Raw genomic sequence first — 16,581 nt, 5'->3', positions numbered from 1 at the left:
AGGTGTTTCTCTTCTGTGAATAGAAGATAAACAGCAATATCATGCATGATGACATTTTTGTCTTTACTTGACAGCATACTATCAATGCCTGTAACTGTAGAAATGTGCTAACATACTGGTAACAGAAAAATGGAAACCATAAGTACTTATAGCTTCAAATAAATATTGTACTTAATGGGAAACACTTAGTACTCGGGCTAATGTAGTAGTAGTCTAAAAGTACAAGCTAGAAATGTGTGGTTTCAGATAGCATGAAGCTCTTGAGAAAAATAAAAGTCCATTGCAGGCTTTTGTTCTTTCTTCCTTAACCCATTTGCTCTTGCCCCAGGAGTTCTGATACAAAAGAAGGGAGCAGAGGCAATTATCAGGTAGAATTTTAAGGTTCTGCATAAAGCGCAGTATGGTCTGGAGAGAAACAATTGTTCATCTCCTTATTAAAGAGGATTGTAATCCTCCTCTACTGTGGCTGTTATAGAGTATTTCTAACTTTCTGCTCTTATGAACTTTTCAGTTAAATGACAGTTATGCAAAATATGTTGTTTGTTTTGGGGCAGGTTTTTTGTTTGGTTGGTTGTTGTTGTTTTTTTAAGGAAACACTGGAGGGAAAAGTGGGGAGAAGGATGACAGAATAGATATACTTTGACCAGAGATTTGTGGCTTAGTATTATATATGTATACACACACTCTTTTTTAATTCCATAGGAATTTTTGAAATACAAAAATAAAGGTCATGCAGACACACAAAAGAGACTCTTCTAAATCAAATATTATCACAAACATCAGCAACTGCATAGGATACACTGCCTTTCTGTGCTTATCTGCCACAAGCAGTACTGAATCAGAACTCAAAATGCAAATTTTGCAGTCTGTATCTTCTAGCTCAGACTCATTTCCCTTGTTAAAGCCATCAGTTTGTAGAAAACCCCACTAATGCCTAACCTAGTATCAGGAACACTTGTAAACAAGTAAATAGCTTTAATTTGACTCAGATACTTACGAGTTCCTTCCAATACAATAGTGAGGAGAGTTTTGGCATGTTTCCTGCTCTGCTTGTCTGTAGCTTGAATAGTGTATTGTATTTCTTTGCATTCAGGTCTGCTCAGCACAGAGGAATCGTTCACATAAAGGCTTCCATACTTGTCTTCTCGGCCTTGAAGTATGCTGACAGGATAGCAGCTTATATTGGGGGACAATAACTTGTAGGTGATGTTCACACCGTGGAATTTCATACAGTTTTCAATGCAGATTTTTCCTATCTAGGCTCAAACACCAACAAAGAAATCACAGACAACAGAAACAAAACTGTATGTCAAGAGTATTCTGTGCTTCTGAAGAAACATATTACGCCTTGCAGAGTTCAGCATTTATCTGCGGTTCAGAGATTTGATATTTTACTTCCAATGCAGTATGTGAATGCTTCAAATGTGATTTCTTCTCAGTAAAAATGAGAGGTAAAAACATTACCACTGTCTTGTGGCTAGCAGTGGAAATGCAAAAATCTTTGACCTAGAGACTCAGCAATATTTGCTGCCTACTGCCGAGGGTCATGGGGTTCAGTAAGAACAAATCCCTGTGATTTGGGAAAGTGAGTTAAGTCCCTGATCTGTCTGAGGCTGATCACTGAGAAAAACTTTGGTCTCACTTGAGAAAGTAAAGAGCTCAGCATGAATAAAGCTGAGACTCTTTTCAAATAAGGTAGAAACTGACAACACATAATTTTTGTAATATTACAGTTTCTGGCCAGCAGAGCTCTCAGAAGGCCTAAAAAGGAGTTAAGGACCTCACAATTTCCCATTTGCAATTTCAAAAGCATTTTAATCTAAAATATGAAAATAGGTTGGTTTCTCATATTTGAACTGCTGCCTACCAGAATATATACACTAGAGCACTCTTCAGTCTGGAACAATTCAACTTAGAAGCAGAAGAATATAAAGCCCTGTCTCCTGTCCAGCTCCTATAGGAACTGATCCAAAGCTCACTTTGGTTTGTCCATTTACAAGAATGGGATTTGGATAGGGCCTAGAGCCATTTGCTTTCCTTGCCAGGAAAACCACAATGTGATGGGTGGGGTGTTATTGAAAGGAACTTGGTGATGGATTCTTTTAAAGTGTTGCAGTCAATGTGTGTTTTCAAGTAACACCACTGCTGGTAAACATTTTGACTTTAGTATTCTTATTAAAAAATGTAAAAAAAAAAAAATTTTCTTTTTACACTTAGGACCTCTGCCTATGAACCTGGACTACACAAAGTCAAAAAGCAAGTTTTTGTAGTCCTTGAATCATACTTTGTTATAGGAGAGGCCCATTTCATCTACGTTTATTCCCATTCACTAACTGGTCATTTGGCATCATTTTTGTTGGGGGTTTTAGGTGGCAGGATAACATATAAAGACTATTAAAGCAATCAGAATCTAGACCATTTCTTCCATGTCATCTCCTCTCCATAGCATGCTGTGACTGTCAGGAAGAGAAGACAGACAAGACATCAACTGTTCATAAACAGTTCATAAACAACCACATCACCTCAGCTTTCGTGCTGGATTGTAACTGACAGTGTTTTGCAACTGCTTACATGGTGTTTTTCTAAGGCAGCAGGAGAACAGAATGATGTTCCATTGCATCAACCTTTACATGAGACTAAACATTCTGCCAGCTTTGTCATAACTGCTTCTTCCAGGCACCTTTTTTAATCAACAGAAATTTCCTTGAAAGGGGATCTAGAAGACCCCATAAATTCAAGGTCTCTGAAGAGCAAATTATCCTTAGAGTGTCTTATAACCCAGCTTTGTTTTTTTCTGTATAATCTGAGGTGAACCTACCAGTACACCTGTCATGACATTTCTATAACCTAGATGGGCTTTGTCTTTTCACCTGACTCCGCTAGGGAAAGCCCACACTTTCACTTTGTGCTGGACCACAGATTCTGGAGTCATCACAATTTTCAAATGCAAGAGCACAGCCCCAGGGGAAGCACGTATAAGCAGCCAGTCCTTCTTTCTCAGGAGGGGGTTAAAAGTAGCTAGGTAATCATAATTAACATTAACATACAGAGGAGGCACATACAAAGGTGCATTCTGCAAGACTCTCAATAGTTAACCCAGAAATACCATTATCCAAGATAGGAGCAGGAAAATCCATCTTCTGAGCTTGAGAGTTTAATAAAGTCTGGATAATGATAATCATAATGTTCCTCTTCACTGAATTCCAGGGACTTTTGGACATATAACCTCTCTAAAAATCTCGGCCAATGTTATTCATCATTTGTCTCAGTAAATGTCAATAGAGCTTTAAGTCCTTTGATAAGTTAAATGCCACTGGGCAAGCCTGTACCATCAGGCTATGCTTCTGTTATTCAATTCATTTAGCTGCTCAAATAGACAAATGGCATCAGCCCAGCAGTTAATCATTTCTCAACGCTTTTGTGTTTTCCTTGGGGCAAGAGACAGTTCAGCCTTCATATTGATTTGGCCCAGTACTTTTCCTCACTGCTCTGGCACATCATGGCTAATTATGCAGGCAGCTTTAATAATGTGAAGTGCCAGGGACTACAGCGCTTACCCTGACTTGTGCTCCAAGTCCAGTGCACTGTAAATTCAAACTCAGTCTCAGAAGAAAGTGGATGACACTAACTGATTGAGAACATCATCCCCAGAGCCAGGATGAGTATTGTACCTTTCTAGGTAAGAATCAGAACAAAATCTCTCTGTGAATTTGGATTTAGGCAGCACAAAGATATATCTGTTCCCACAGACTGGAATTGTTTTTGCCAGGAACAGTCTTCTCTGCTATTACTGCCACCCAGTGAAACAGCATAGTTAGTGAGAAGTACCATTTCCAAAAAGCCTAAAATTCCCTTTCAGGTTATTTGACTGTCCTGACACTACACAAACCCAGCACCTTTAAAAGTTAACCAATTTGTTGGGGGTTGGGGCTTTTTGTTGTTTTGTGGTTTTCTCTGGGGTTTGGTTAGTTGTTTTTGGTTTCCTTTTTATTTTTTTTTCCATTCTGAAACAAGAAAACTATATATTCCCAGACTTCAAACAAAGGTGTTCAAGCAATCTATGCTATGCATAGATAAACATGGTTCAACCCAATTTAATTTGGAGCTCATTCATAATGTTGGTGTATGCATACAGCTATAGATGAAATGTGTGTTTATATATTTTATATATATATACACACACACCAAAATTAAACAATAACCAATTCATCTATATTCATACATACCTAACAGTTACGTTTATACACTTTTTGCAATTACATTTTGTGGTGTACGTACAGTGAAGACCCATTTATCACAGTATCACAGTATAACTAAGGTTGGAAAGGACCTCGAGGATCATCGAGTCCAACCTATCAACACAGACCCCATGACTAGACCATGGCACCAAGTGCCATGTCCAATCCCCTCTTGAACGCCTCCAGGGTTGGGGACTCCACCACCTCCCTGGGCAGCCCGTTCCAATGATGAATGACTCGCTCGGTGAAGAACTTCCTCCTCACCTCGAGTCTAAACCTCCCCTGGCGCAGCTTGAGACTGTGTCCCCTTGTTCTGGTGCTGGTTGCCTGGGAGAAGAGACCAACCCCTTCCCGGCTACAACCACCCCTCAGGTAGTTGTAGAGGGCAATGAGGTCACCCCTGAGCCTCCTCTTCTCCAGGCTAAACAATCCCAGCTCCCTCAGCCTCTCCTCATAGGGCATGTGCTCAAGGCCTCTCACCAGCCTTGTTGCCCTTCTCTGGACACGTTCAAGTGTTTCGATTTATGGGTGCTAAGAGACAGACTAAATATCTTACACACCTATGCCATTATTTCTTTTAGGAGGAAACCCACTGGTTTCACCCTTTCTCCAGGCAAGAGTTCTTTTACACCACTGACAATAAAGCTCTCACAGTCTAGTGCTACAAAAAATCCAAACCTAAAACTATTGTGATTGCAAAAAAAAACCCAACAGAATATGCTCTGAAGTCCATAACAAGCTGCAAATCTAAAAGTTGCAGCCACAAGGCATCATAAAATGTTGTAAAGAATTAGCCCTAAGTGAGCCCACTATGTAGGCACACTTGGTATATTTCTTTTATTTAGAATATTCAGAGCAGACAAATGTCCCTTGATGCAGCTGTAGCATTTCTGTTGGTCACATTAGGCCTGTTCCATACTCCAAAGAGCTATCAAGCCACAGTGCATTTAACAGATTAAATATAAGAACACACATTATATCTAACTTTCCTTTTTCTTTAACAATTAGCCAGAGGATTAAATATTAATAAAAGAGATTTCTTCCTGAGAACTCTTCTAATGAATTGGTTATCTCTACAGCTGGGATGATAATGTTTTAGTCTCAGTTCTCCTCTCTGCTACCAATACAACAGCAGCCTCATAGCTTTACTTAGTTACAGGGTATACTTTCCAGCAGCTCTTTCCCAAAGTGGCTCATCACTGATGTTTTTAGTATTCACTTTCATAACATTAATAAGGAACTAGTTAGTAACAGTAATGTATATGTTCCATAGGAATTACATTGTAATTTTCACTTGATTAATGTCAACCTGTTAGAAAGTGTTTCTGGAAGGCATCATTATTAATGGCAATAGTGGTTATTAAGCTAAAATGAAGGTTAAATTAGGAAACACATTAATTACTAACTAGCCATCACCTAGAGAAAAGCCATTAACATGTAGCCATTAATATGTAGAGCTGGGACTCCAGCAGCTCAGAGGTTTTTTTTCCCTTGATATTTTTCCAGTTATTTATGTCTAAGACACTCATGGTTACAAGTCCTTCCATCTATAAAACATTATTTCTCTCCCTATTAATACTTTCATGCATGGCCCCTCCTCTGTTATGATGTGAAATCCAGTGTCCACTCTCCCTGCTACTCACTATATCCAGCAGCAATCATATTGATATCTCCTTTGTCACTGATTCTCCTTAAACAGCTAAGCTGATCTCTTTAACACATCTCACCTCAGTGATATTTCTACTAAGCTCTAACAGAGTTAAAGTATAATTAACACGGTTCTTACCTGTGCAAAACGTTCAGCGTTTCTATTCACTGAGAATTGATAAGTCATGTTTGGAAACTGAATGCTGACAGGGAGGATGGAGACATTGAAATGAAGCATCACTGATCTTTCTGGGCCATGAAATTCTGTGTCATTCACCAAAACATCCAGCTGGAATGAACGATGGTCCGTGACTGAAATACTTTTATTCAGTACCAGTTCTGCAAAAGAAAAGATTAGTCTTTTACTGATCCACCTTATGTGGAAATGTACATTTTGACACTACAATCCCAACAAAACAATACACATCAATGGTATACATTTTCAAAGCTACTCCCAGCAGGAAACAGTGTGAGTTTAATACAAAAATATGTTCCTACAAAGTTATGCTTTCTGCCATTCCAGATGTTTGGAGAGGTCTTCCTACCTTCTACCTACCATCCTCAGAAACCATCCTGCTAACCCACCACACCCTTGCTTATCAGTATATACAACATCATGTCATATGCTTCCTATCCCTGAGATGCACAAACTCCATTGTTTTGGTACCTGCTTAAAATTCAGCATTTGCTTAACTTGGTTTTTTTCAGCTTTCTTTATTTCTTCATTACAATATGCTTGGCAAAGTTCAAGAGCTCATAGGTCAATTACTAATAGGCAACTTCTCCTTTACTTGAAGAAAAAAAACCTTACTGTACTCATGTCGAGTTCCCCTCACTTGGCTACCATTTGGGCTGAAGTGGATTTCATCAAAGATGTGCTCTACCCGGAACGTTTCACTTATCCAGGGATCGTCAGTAATGATGATTCCTGTGTATTTCTTTCTGCTGCTTTCAAGGGGATAAATAGGTGTGGTGTCTGCATCATATACAGTTAGTGTTGCAAGAACAGTTCCCTAGAAGGAAATAATAAGTGACACGGCTTAATGACCTGATACTTTCTTCCTCTGATATATTTTTGGGAGAATATAATATTGGTCAGACAAACCATGTGACTTTCACTCAAGCTCACTTTCATTCAAATTCATTTAAAGGTTCAGGTTATCACTATTTCACACATACTTGATTGGGAGTGAGTTAGAAGCAGTTAAAATGAACTTGTCATGTAATCATTTTAGTCTATGTCTAAATACAGTGCTACAATTTAAAAGCAGGAAATGATCACATGTGCACTGCTCTGGCTTTTTTCATTTTTAATATTAATGTACAATACAGGTACTAATGTACAAAGCAGGTAACTAATTGGCACAAGTAGAAGACATGAAATACATTCAGATAGGTCAAACATCACCTAAATGACGGTGGCCCGGGTTGTTTAGCTTCTGCTTAGTCTACTACACTGCTGTTCTCTACCTGGACACTGAAGTCACAAAGCCTTTAATATTTTATTAGCAATTCTGGTGTTTCAAGTTCACTTAGTTACTGAAGGACTGGAAGTTTCACAGTATTTTTTTCCCTCCTCACTGCAACATACCAGTGAAATTCACTACATTCTGAACATATACGGGCATCAAAAAGAATATTTTACTTTATAAAACAGTTTTCTAAGATCTTTTCTTTTTATCACCCTGGGCTAAATGAAACCCTCATATCTCAAAGTTATCAAAAGTGAAGTGTTCATAGATGTCTTGTCAATACTTGTCCTAGTCAGGAGGTGGCAGCAAACTCCCAAAATAATTCTTTTCTCCTCCAGACAAATGTACTTTGAGGGGAGATGTGACTTAAAAAACCCCACCACATTGTCGTTGTGAAACAGAAGTCTTCTCATGAGAATGCATCATTTACACCCCAGAAGAAATGCCGTCTCTAAACCATGGACTTACAAAGGATTATTGTTCTGGTGGAAGAGCCAAAGAGCCCACCTGTATACTTCTCTACTAAGGCAAGGCATGCATGCAGACACCCAGGGGTTCAGACCTCTTGAAAACTCACCTTATTGTGGTAAGGAAAAAGTGGAACACCACCATTAAAGTAACATCCTGAAGCTCTCCCTTAACAGACTGACAGTGGAAACTTTAATATCTTTGCAAATGCTGTGTTTGTCTGCAGAAGGCAACCACTCCCAGCATTCTGTTACTGGTACACATCCTAATGCACATTTTGAATCTAGTTCTGGTGTCTTATATAAATTTGCACATAAGGGAAGGAAAGACACAAACACTTGCTCCAACAACATAGAATTTTAGTCACCTGGGAGAGGCAAGCCTGTAAAAAATGCATGGCAATTCTGATTATAGACTTAGCAATGACGAACCTGCTCTGGCAGGGGGGTTGGACTAGCTGATCTCTGGAGGCTCTTTCCAACCCCTAGCACATTCTGTGGTTCTGTGACCTAAAGAAGTGCTCCACACTTGCTTCCACTGTTTAATTCCTAGCCCAGTAAGGCCACAATAAGATGTAACTCAGGGAAAAAGAATCTAAAATCTCAGCATTTCACAATCCCAAGCCAGTACAGTATCACAGAACCACAGAATGTGAGGGGCTGCAGCAGACCTCTGGAGATTATCTAGTCCAACCCCCCCCTGCCAAAGCAGAATCACATAGGGCAGGCCACATCCAGGTGGGTTTTAAAAGTCTCCAGAGAAAGAGACTCTACAACCTCTCTGGGCAGCCTGTTCAAGTGCTCCATCACCCTCACTGTAAAGCAGTGTCCCCTTAGTATGGTGTGGTGATGTGCTTTTTGCTGAGATCCATTACCCAAATCATGGTATTTCCCAGTAATCATGCCTTCCACGACTACATTCCTACTTCAGACTTGAAAAAGGAGGACATTACCTCTTTCCTGTTGTACTCCACGACAGCATCTGCAGTATCAGTGCCATTGGGAAGGAATGGAGGAGAGTCATCTTCATCTAACACATTCACCAGGAAGGGCACCTCAACCTGCATTTCCCGGAAGCCCTCTCTCACGGTACACTTGGCAATCAGCTCATATCTCTCTCTCTCTTCTCGATCTAGGCGCTGTGTCACACTCACGCCAGTGGTGTTCTCATTGTATCGAAAGGGCAAGCCTTCAGCTGAAAAACATAGCCACTGTATGAGCAGGGATAATCACTTCTCATTGTAAGACTGAGAGTTTTCTTCCTTAATATGCTTTTGCAATCCAGTAAATCCACTTGGACATTGTGAATGCATGCTAAAAGGCAGGCTCAGAACTGAAACAGAAGAATGTTGTGGGGTTATATTAGGGTAGGCATAAAACATGGAGATGTGGGAAGATCGTTGGGTCTAGAAGCAGAGCAATTTAAAGATTAGGATATTCCCAGTCCACTCTTAGCAGGTGCAGACTTCTAAGAATCAATCTTCTCCTTAGTGAAGGGGACAGTCCTTCCCATCCCCTCCATATTTCAAAGACAAAATCTCCAGGCTCAGTTCACATTTACAACAGGATTTCCTTTAGAGAATCAATCTAGAGGATCTACTACAAAAGAGATCTTAACAGTGCAGCTGTTCACATCTATTCCTGGTATATGAGTGGCTTAGTTCTAGTTTTACCTGCCAGCAGTTTGTAGGAAATGCTGAGATTCTGACACAGATGATGAACTGAGGGTAACTGAAGTTGATGAAAGGTGCCAGGTGGTTTATTCTCCTTGATGTGAAATGAGAGATCCATTTCTGTGAAGCAAAGCTGCCTTGCGGTCAAGGAACTGCAAACTGGTGCAGAAGCATTGATCAAGGAGAGGAAAACAGTGGTGCGTGTAGCAGAGTCGCATTCCTTCTCTTGGAAAGGGTGGGGCGAAAGGAAGACATACAGCATCACCTTTGATAATTGCATCAAGTTTCCTACAGCTTCAGAAAAAAAAACACAAGAGAAATTTTACAAGAGACAAGCCAACATTTGTTACTCATTTTGTACTCTAGCCCACTACTCCACAACTATGTAGTTCTGTCATAAAACAATTCTTCAGTACGTCGTCTGCTGGAGGGAAGAGCTTAAATCTTAATAACCTTAGTAAGCCAAAATATCTATAGGTGTTAAGACCATTTTTGCATTGTAGAACCTCACAGAATGGTATCAGCATTCTGTATGTAAGGCACTGACACAAAACAGGTCACTGTTAGTAATCAGCTTTTTGATGGGGCTATTTTTTTTGGAGGGACTAGAACAGAGTCAAACAGCGCAGGGAAAAAGAATGCACGAAATAGCAACAGATATTCAAGACAGACCTGTAACTATTACAATTTAAGTCACAGTGTTCTCATAGTTTATACCAGTTGAGCACAGGGGCCAAGTTGTTTATGTTTAGAGGACCAATTGCTGCATGATTTTGACATATAAAGAACTAGTCAAAAGATAACAGAATATAAAATCAGCCTGTGGCATCTACTAATATACCCACAAGCATTAATTATTTTGATTACCTTGGGTTGACTACAGACAGAATGATAGTAGCTCTGAAACAGATCTAACTCACTTGAAAAGATGCTGTATGTCACTTTGATCCATATGAACAGAACAAGGCTCTCAAGTTCTGGATAGCTGTTCTTCCTTTGTTCAGTTACAATATCACAGTATAACTAACTAATGTTGGAAATGACTACGAGGATCATCGAGTCCAACCTATCAACACAGACCCCATGACTAGACCATGGCACCAAGTGCCACGTCCAATCCCCTCTTGAACGCCTCCAGGGATGGGGACTCAACCACCTCCTTGGGCAGCACATTCCAATGGCGAATGACTCGCTCGGTGAAGAACTTCCTCCTCACCTCGAGTCTAAACCTCCCCTGGCACAGCTTGAGACTGTGTCCCCTTGTTCTGGTGCTGGTTGCCTGGGAGAAGAGACCAACCCCTTCCCAGCTACAACCACCCCTCAGGTAGTTGTAGAGGGCAATGAGATCACCCCTGAGCCTCCTCTTCTCCAGGCTAAACAATCCCAGCTCCCTCAGCCTCTCCTCATAGGGCTTGTGTTCAAGGCCTCTCACCAGCCTTGTTGCCCTTCTCTGGACACGCTCAAGTGTTTCAATGTCCTTCTTAAACTGAGGAGCCCAGAACTGGACACAGTACTCAAGGTGCGGCCTAACCAGAGCAGAGTACAGGGGCACTATGACCTCCCTGCTCCTGCTGGCCACACTATTCCTGATGCAGGCCAGGATGCCATTGGCCCTCCTGGCCACCTGGGCACACTGCTGGCTCATATTCAGGTGGCTGTCGATCAGCACCCCCAGGTCCCTCTCTGTTTGGCAGCTCTCCAGCCACTCCGACCCCAGCCTGTAGCTCTGCATGGGATTGCCATAGCCAAAGTGCAGCACTCGGCACTTGGACTTGTTGAATGCCATCCCATTGGACTCTGCCCATCTGTCCAGTCGGTCGAGGTCCCTCTGCAGAGCCTTTCTACCCTCTGACTAACATCTGCCCCTAACTTTGTGTCATCTGCAAACTTGCTGATGACTGACTCGACCCCCTCATCCAGATCAACGAATATGTTGAAGAGGACAGGGCCCAGCACTGATCCCTGGGGGACACCACTGGTGACTGGCCTCCAGCTGGATGTGGCACCGTTCACTACCACTCTCTGGGCTCGGCCCTCCAGCCAGTTCCTAACCCAGCACAGAGTGTAATGGTCCAATCCACGGGCTGACAGCTTAGCCAGCAGTTTGCTGTGGGGGACGGTGTCAAAGGCCTTGCTGAAGTCCAGGTAGACCACATCCACAGGCCTCCCCACATCCACCAGGCGGGTCACCTGATCATAGAAGGAGATCAGGTTGGAGAGGTAGGACCTGCCCTTCCTAAATCCATGTTGGCTGGACCTGAGCCCTTGGCCATCCTTCAGGTGCGCAGTTATTGCCGGCAGGATAATCTGCTCCATCACTTTCCCTGGCACTGAGGTCAGGCTGACCGGCCTGTAGTTTCCAGGTTCTTCCATCCGACCTTTCTTATGGATGGGGACCACGTTGGCCAGTTTCCAGTCATCTGGGACCTCACCGGTGAGCCAGGACTGGAGGAAAACGATGGAGAGCGGCTTGGCCAGCTCATCTGCCAGCTCTCTCAGCACCCTAGGATGGATCCCATCCGGTCCCATGGACTTGTGAGTGTCCAAGTGGCTCAGCAGGTCCCGAACTAATTCCTCATGGATTACTGGGGCACTACACTGCTCCCCGACCCCATCGCCCAGCTCAGGAGGCCACTCGTCCTGAACTCCTGTTTTGCTGTTAAAAATTGAGGCAAAGAAGGTATTCAGGACCTCAGCCTTTTCCTCGTCTTCAGTCACCGTGTTCCCCTCCAGGTCCAATAAGGAGTGGAGATTCTTCCTGCCCTCCTTCTTATTGTTAATATATTTGTAAAAATGCTTTTTATTATCTTTGACAGAGGTGGCCAGCTTCAGTTCCAACTGGGCCTTTGCCTCCCTAATTTTATTCCTACATATTTTATTCCTACAAATAGTTCTCTGAAATTCATGAATGCTGAGTACCAAAATGGGTAAGATACCAAGCACTCAGTACTTAAAAAACATAAAGCAGTAAGTATCTGAAGTTGGATATTTCAGTATCAGGGCACCTAAGTCAATGGGTAGCATTGATATATGGCTCTTACAAACTCAAGACAGTTATTACAGACTCTCTCTAAGAGCAGAGTTTCTGCAACTGATCACAACGGTATGCCATTAACTCCCCAACCATTTCCTCCTCCACCATCTAATGATACCTAATTTCCTCATAGATCAAAATCACCAAACCCAATTTACTGCTAAAGCATAAAAGGGAAAAAAAAAAAAAAAAAAAACTTTCTTTAGTTCAATAATAAGCTCCTCTAACAAAGCCAAATCTCAAGAGGGGGAGAGACACAGATTTTACCATTTCTCCCAAGAGGTATTTGGTGTTATATGGAAACGTACTGTGTGAATCCACATTACCACAGTTCAAGGACTTTTTATGTAGGAGTTTGAACTAACTGCACTGGTCTGGGCATTAAACACCCAACATTATCTGAGTGGAATTGGCTTAATTTGCCTGAATAGATGAACAAACTATAACTCTCAATGTACAGCAGTGACTTTTACAGCTGTGAAATGCAGAAGACTTATTTCAAGTAATGCAACTTTCCCAGCATATTGGAGTCTACAGTGCGAATAACTGGATCAGTCCCTGGTCCACATTGCTTTGGCATATGGTTCCCTGCATTTACTGTGGCTTTCATTGGGACTGGTTCCTCTTTTTAAAATGGCAGATTATTTTATTTTTTTAAATTTGATGCTCATATGCAAACGGATACATTTTGTAATCTGAATGTACTTCAACAACAAGTAATTTAATTTAACAAGAAAAGCTAGTCTTCTCATACTTACACAGCATGTTAAAGTCTTCTCTATCCAGGCTTTTGCTGAGGTGGAGAAGTCCTGTTTTCTCTCTAATTTGAAACCAATGATTTTCATGGGATCTTGCTCGTGAAATTACGAGGTTCTGGCAGAGATGAAAGTGGGCCACTTCCCCATGTGAATCCCTCAAGGCATGGATGTGCAGGAGTGGTGTACCTGCTGGCTGATCAACGTACACATTCTCCGAGTACTCTTTCCTGGGGAAGTAGAGACCAAAGGCAGCTGCAAAGGAAGACACACGAAAGAAGTCCTTCCTGTTAAATGACTTTTGCACTAGCATTTTCTTAAGAGATGCATTTCCAAAAAGCCAAAGACTTAATTCTCTAAGGATTAAAGAGGTATTAACAAAAAGTAGGAAAAAAACGTAGATCCTCATCTGGTGCAAATAAATACAGTTTTGCTGCACTCAAGCCAGGGACAGAGCCACGAAAAATCTGGCCTTTAGTTTATGTTCAAGTTACAAAATCACCTGCTTCTTGAAAGTAAAACAGCTTTGTTGTAAATATGGCCCAGTTTAAGCAGAATGTTTAATGAAGCTGTGCTTCCCAAATGTTACTTAAGTTCTTATCTGGAGCTCTCTTCTGCAATCCCATTATCCCACAGATTATATTCAAAGAAGGGAAAATATGTTGATGAAATTGCACACTTAAACCCAAACACACGCTTTGTTGAGAGAAAACACAGAAATATATCAATGGTTCTCACACTTTTCCTTGGATTACGAAAACCCTCTTACATAGGAGTCCTTTTGTGTTTCCCTCCCTTTCTGAAGGGACAGGCACGAAAATTCTGGTGCAGAAAATGCAACTTTTTTCAATTAAAACTACATGAAAGACTTATAAGTATTTTTAATATGACGGATGGGAAAACTGTGAACGGACTTGCCCAAAGTGGGGAAGGAAATCTGGGTTTATTGTTAATACAGTGGTTGTGAATGACACATTGTTCTTTTCCAATTTCTCCCCACCTTCCCTGATGTTACTAACATTTACATTTGGTAGGGCTCAGCTGCCCCTTGATGCCAGTTTCTTCAGCTGATCTCACCTTCCAGGTCACTTTGCAACGGTCTCTCTATCGCTTTCCAATGTTTCCCTTCCAATTCTACTGCTTGTAAGTATGATCACAGAGCAATGCTTGATAAGGAAGGAAGGTACAAAGTGACACTCATTACACTTGTGTGTACTGAAATACTGGAACTGTCACTCTTGTTCTTCACCTGCACTGACAATTAGTACACGTTCCCTTACAAAAGGATACTGGCATATTGCAGAATTTCACATCATTTGGTCTGATTTCATACTGAGTAAGGCATATGAAAGGTACACATCTGCTGAACCAGTGAAAGTATTAACAATTTCCATATGTCTTAAAGAAAGCCAGATACAACTGGAAATGATGGTAGTACAGCAGTAAAACTCAGGATAGAATGCCAAAACATCTTCAAAATGGCATCAAGCTATAGCACTCTTAAAAAATATTAATTATTATACCCATAAACTGTTCTGCTAAATGAAGAGGTTCACTAACAAACTGTAAACAAGAGACCTCTAATTTAATTTGGAAACCCCACAGAAACCACTGTACCTTGCCATGATTCATGACATCATCAGTATCCCCTGGATGCAATTATATCTATGAGATTTACAGAAGCTTGTAATTTTTTCTACATGTTCCTTGCAATTTATGAAAGAAGTGTTAAAGCAATACAGTAGGTGAATTGACTCCAAATTAATTCATTCAAAGGGAAGCCAACAATAATCTTAGAGAGTTTTAGAGAAGTATTAACTCCCAGTGTCTTTATCTGTAAGAAAACTATTGTTTCTGACTCTGGTGCTATCATTGCCTTTTTTTTGTGAGGTAGATAACTGAGTATTCATTCTAAATTCCAAATATGTTTCTAGTCCCTTTTTTTGAAGTGCAGAAAATCCTGGTAAATACATAGTGCTAAAAGTCCTAACAAACTTGTTTGTTAAGAAAAGGGATAAGGTGATATCCAAACAGCAAGCCCAGTCCCAGTGCAAGCAAATAGATTTCCTTAAGGTATTTCCTCTATCAAATCTTGCATCTAGAATTATAAAGACTTCCTTTCAAGGAATTCAACACTGTAAATTCACTGCTCAAGAGTGAAAAAAACTAGTTTTAACCCACTGATGCATACAGGTGAAGCTTATACAGGACAGAGGAATATTTCCTTCTTTCTAAGACTGGGGTGAACAGTTTAACACGAGTGTTGCTGTGTCATCACAAACACATCCCATAGTGCAAGAACTGGCACTGTAGCAAAGGCTCCAGTACAAGGAGCAAATGGAAAGTAGGGTGTATATGTAAACATTATGCATGTCTAGAGTGTGAAACGGGAAAAGGGAACAATTTTGGAGTAGTCACTATTTATTTCCCAACCTTAAGCAATGTATTAGTCTTTACTCGCTTTGCCTTACAAATCTGGGGCCACGCTGCACGTACATAGTTACATTTAACAAAGCACATGAATAATTATCACAGACATTGCCACATAAATGCCTGAAAATTTGCATGCATCTACACCTCAGCAGAGGTCAGCATCCTGACTGTTCTGCATTTGAAAGGAAAAAAAGTCTGATTTTTTTTGGCAGCAGTTCACAGGCACAGTCTTCTCTATTCTCAGAAGAAAAAAAAAAAAAAAGATAACAAAAAATCCTGTAATATAAAAATTTGATTTCTCTGTAGCTAACAGAAATGTCAACCAATGCTTTGTATTTTGAAAAGGGAAGGGGATTCTTTCATAAAATAATTTAGAATTTGCATCATTAATTAACCAGAAACGTTTTGCATAAATATAAAGGCCACTTTAAAAAATTTGGAAAAGCTATTATAAGAAATCTAAGTAGAAGCACAGTCTTTTTTCTCCCTACGTCAAACCTAAAAGCAGATAAAACAATGTTCTTAGTACAGAGCATACTTCTGTATTAAGGACAACACCTAACGATAGTTTTAAGTGGCACCAGTGGATATTACACACTTGCATGTTTTTGTTACAAGTATTTAAAGGGAAACATTAGAAACTTAGATGGCAAACTAAGCAATAAAAATCCTTTTGTTTAGCCATGTAACAAGATTCACTGAATGCTACTTGATCTCCAAATGATTGGGATTTTGTGAAGTGGTTTGTGTCACTGTAACTCCATTTCCAGTGCTGAAAGAGATGAGAGGTATGCAACAGACTGCCTAGGTCACAACCACACTGTGCATATAAATATTTGGAGGCTGATTCTGAAGGAGACCT

General features: G+C 40.7%; 1 protein-coding gene across 2 annotated transcripts in view; it reads right to left on the bottom strand.

Annotated features, from left to right (window-relative positions):
- The window catches only part of RET (ret proto-oncogene), an 85,785-nt gene that overhangs the window by 26,646 nt on the left and 42,558 nt on the right, over positions 1 to 16,581 (bottom strand). For both annotated transcript variants that reach the window (XM_068139942.1, XM_068139943.1), the window contains exons 2-7: positions 13,290 to 13,541; positions 9,498 to 9,791; positions 8,778 to 9,019; positions 6,697 to 6,898; positions 6,025 to 6,224; positions 998 to 1,256 (exon numbers count right to left, since the gene is read on the bottom strand). In XM_068139942.1, coding sequence (XP_067996043.1) covers positions 998 to 1,256; positions 6,025 to 6,224; positions 6,697 to 6,898; positions 8,778 to 9,019; positions 9,498 to 9,791; positions 13,290 to 13,541 — 1,449 coding nt within the window. The remainder of the gene's footprint in view (positions 1 to 997; positions 1,257 to 6,024; positions 6,225 to 6,696; positions 6,899 to 8,777; positions 9,020 to 9,497; positions 9,792 to 13,289; positions 13,542 to 16,581) is intronic.

Source organism: Melanerpes formicivorus, unplaced genomic scaffold (assembly GCF_026170545.1).
Source record: "Melanerpes formicivorus ecotype bairdi unplaced genomic scaffold, bMelFor1.0.p_v2 SCAF_6, whole genome shotgun sequence".
NCBI lineage: Eukaryota > Metazoa > Chordata > Aves > Piciformes > Picidae > Melanerpes > Melanerpes formicivorus.
Note: the sequence above shows the minus strand (reverse complement) of the source record. Positions and strands in the feature narration are given on the sequence as shown.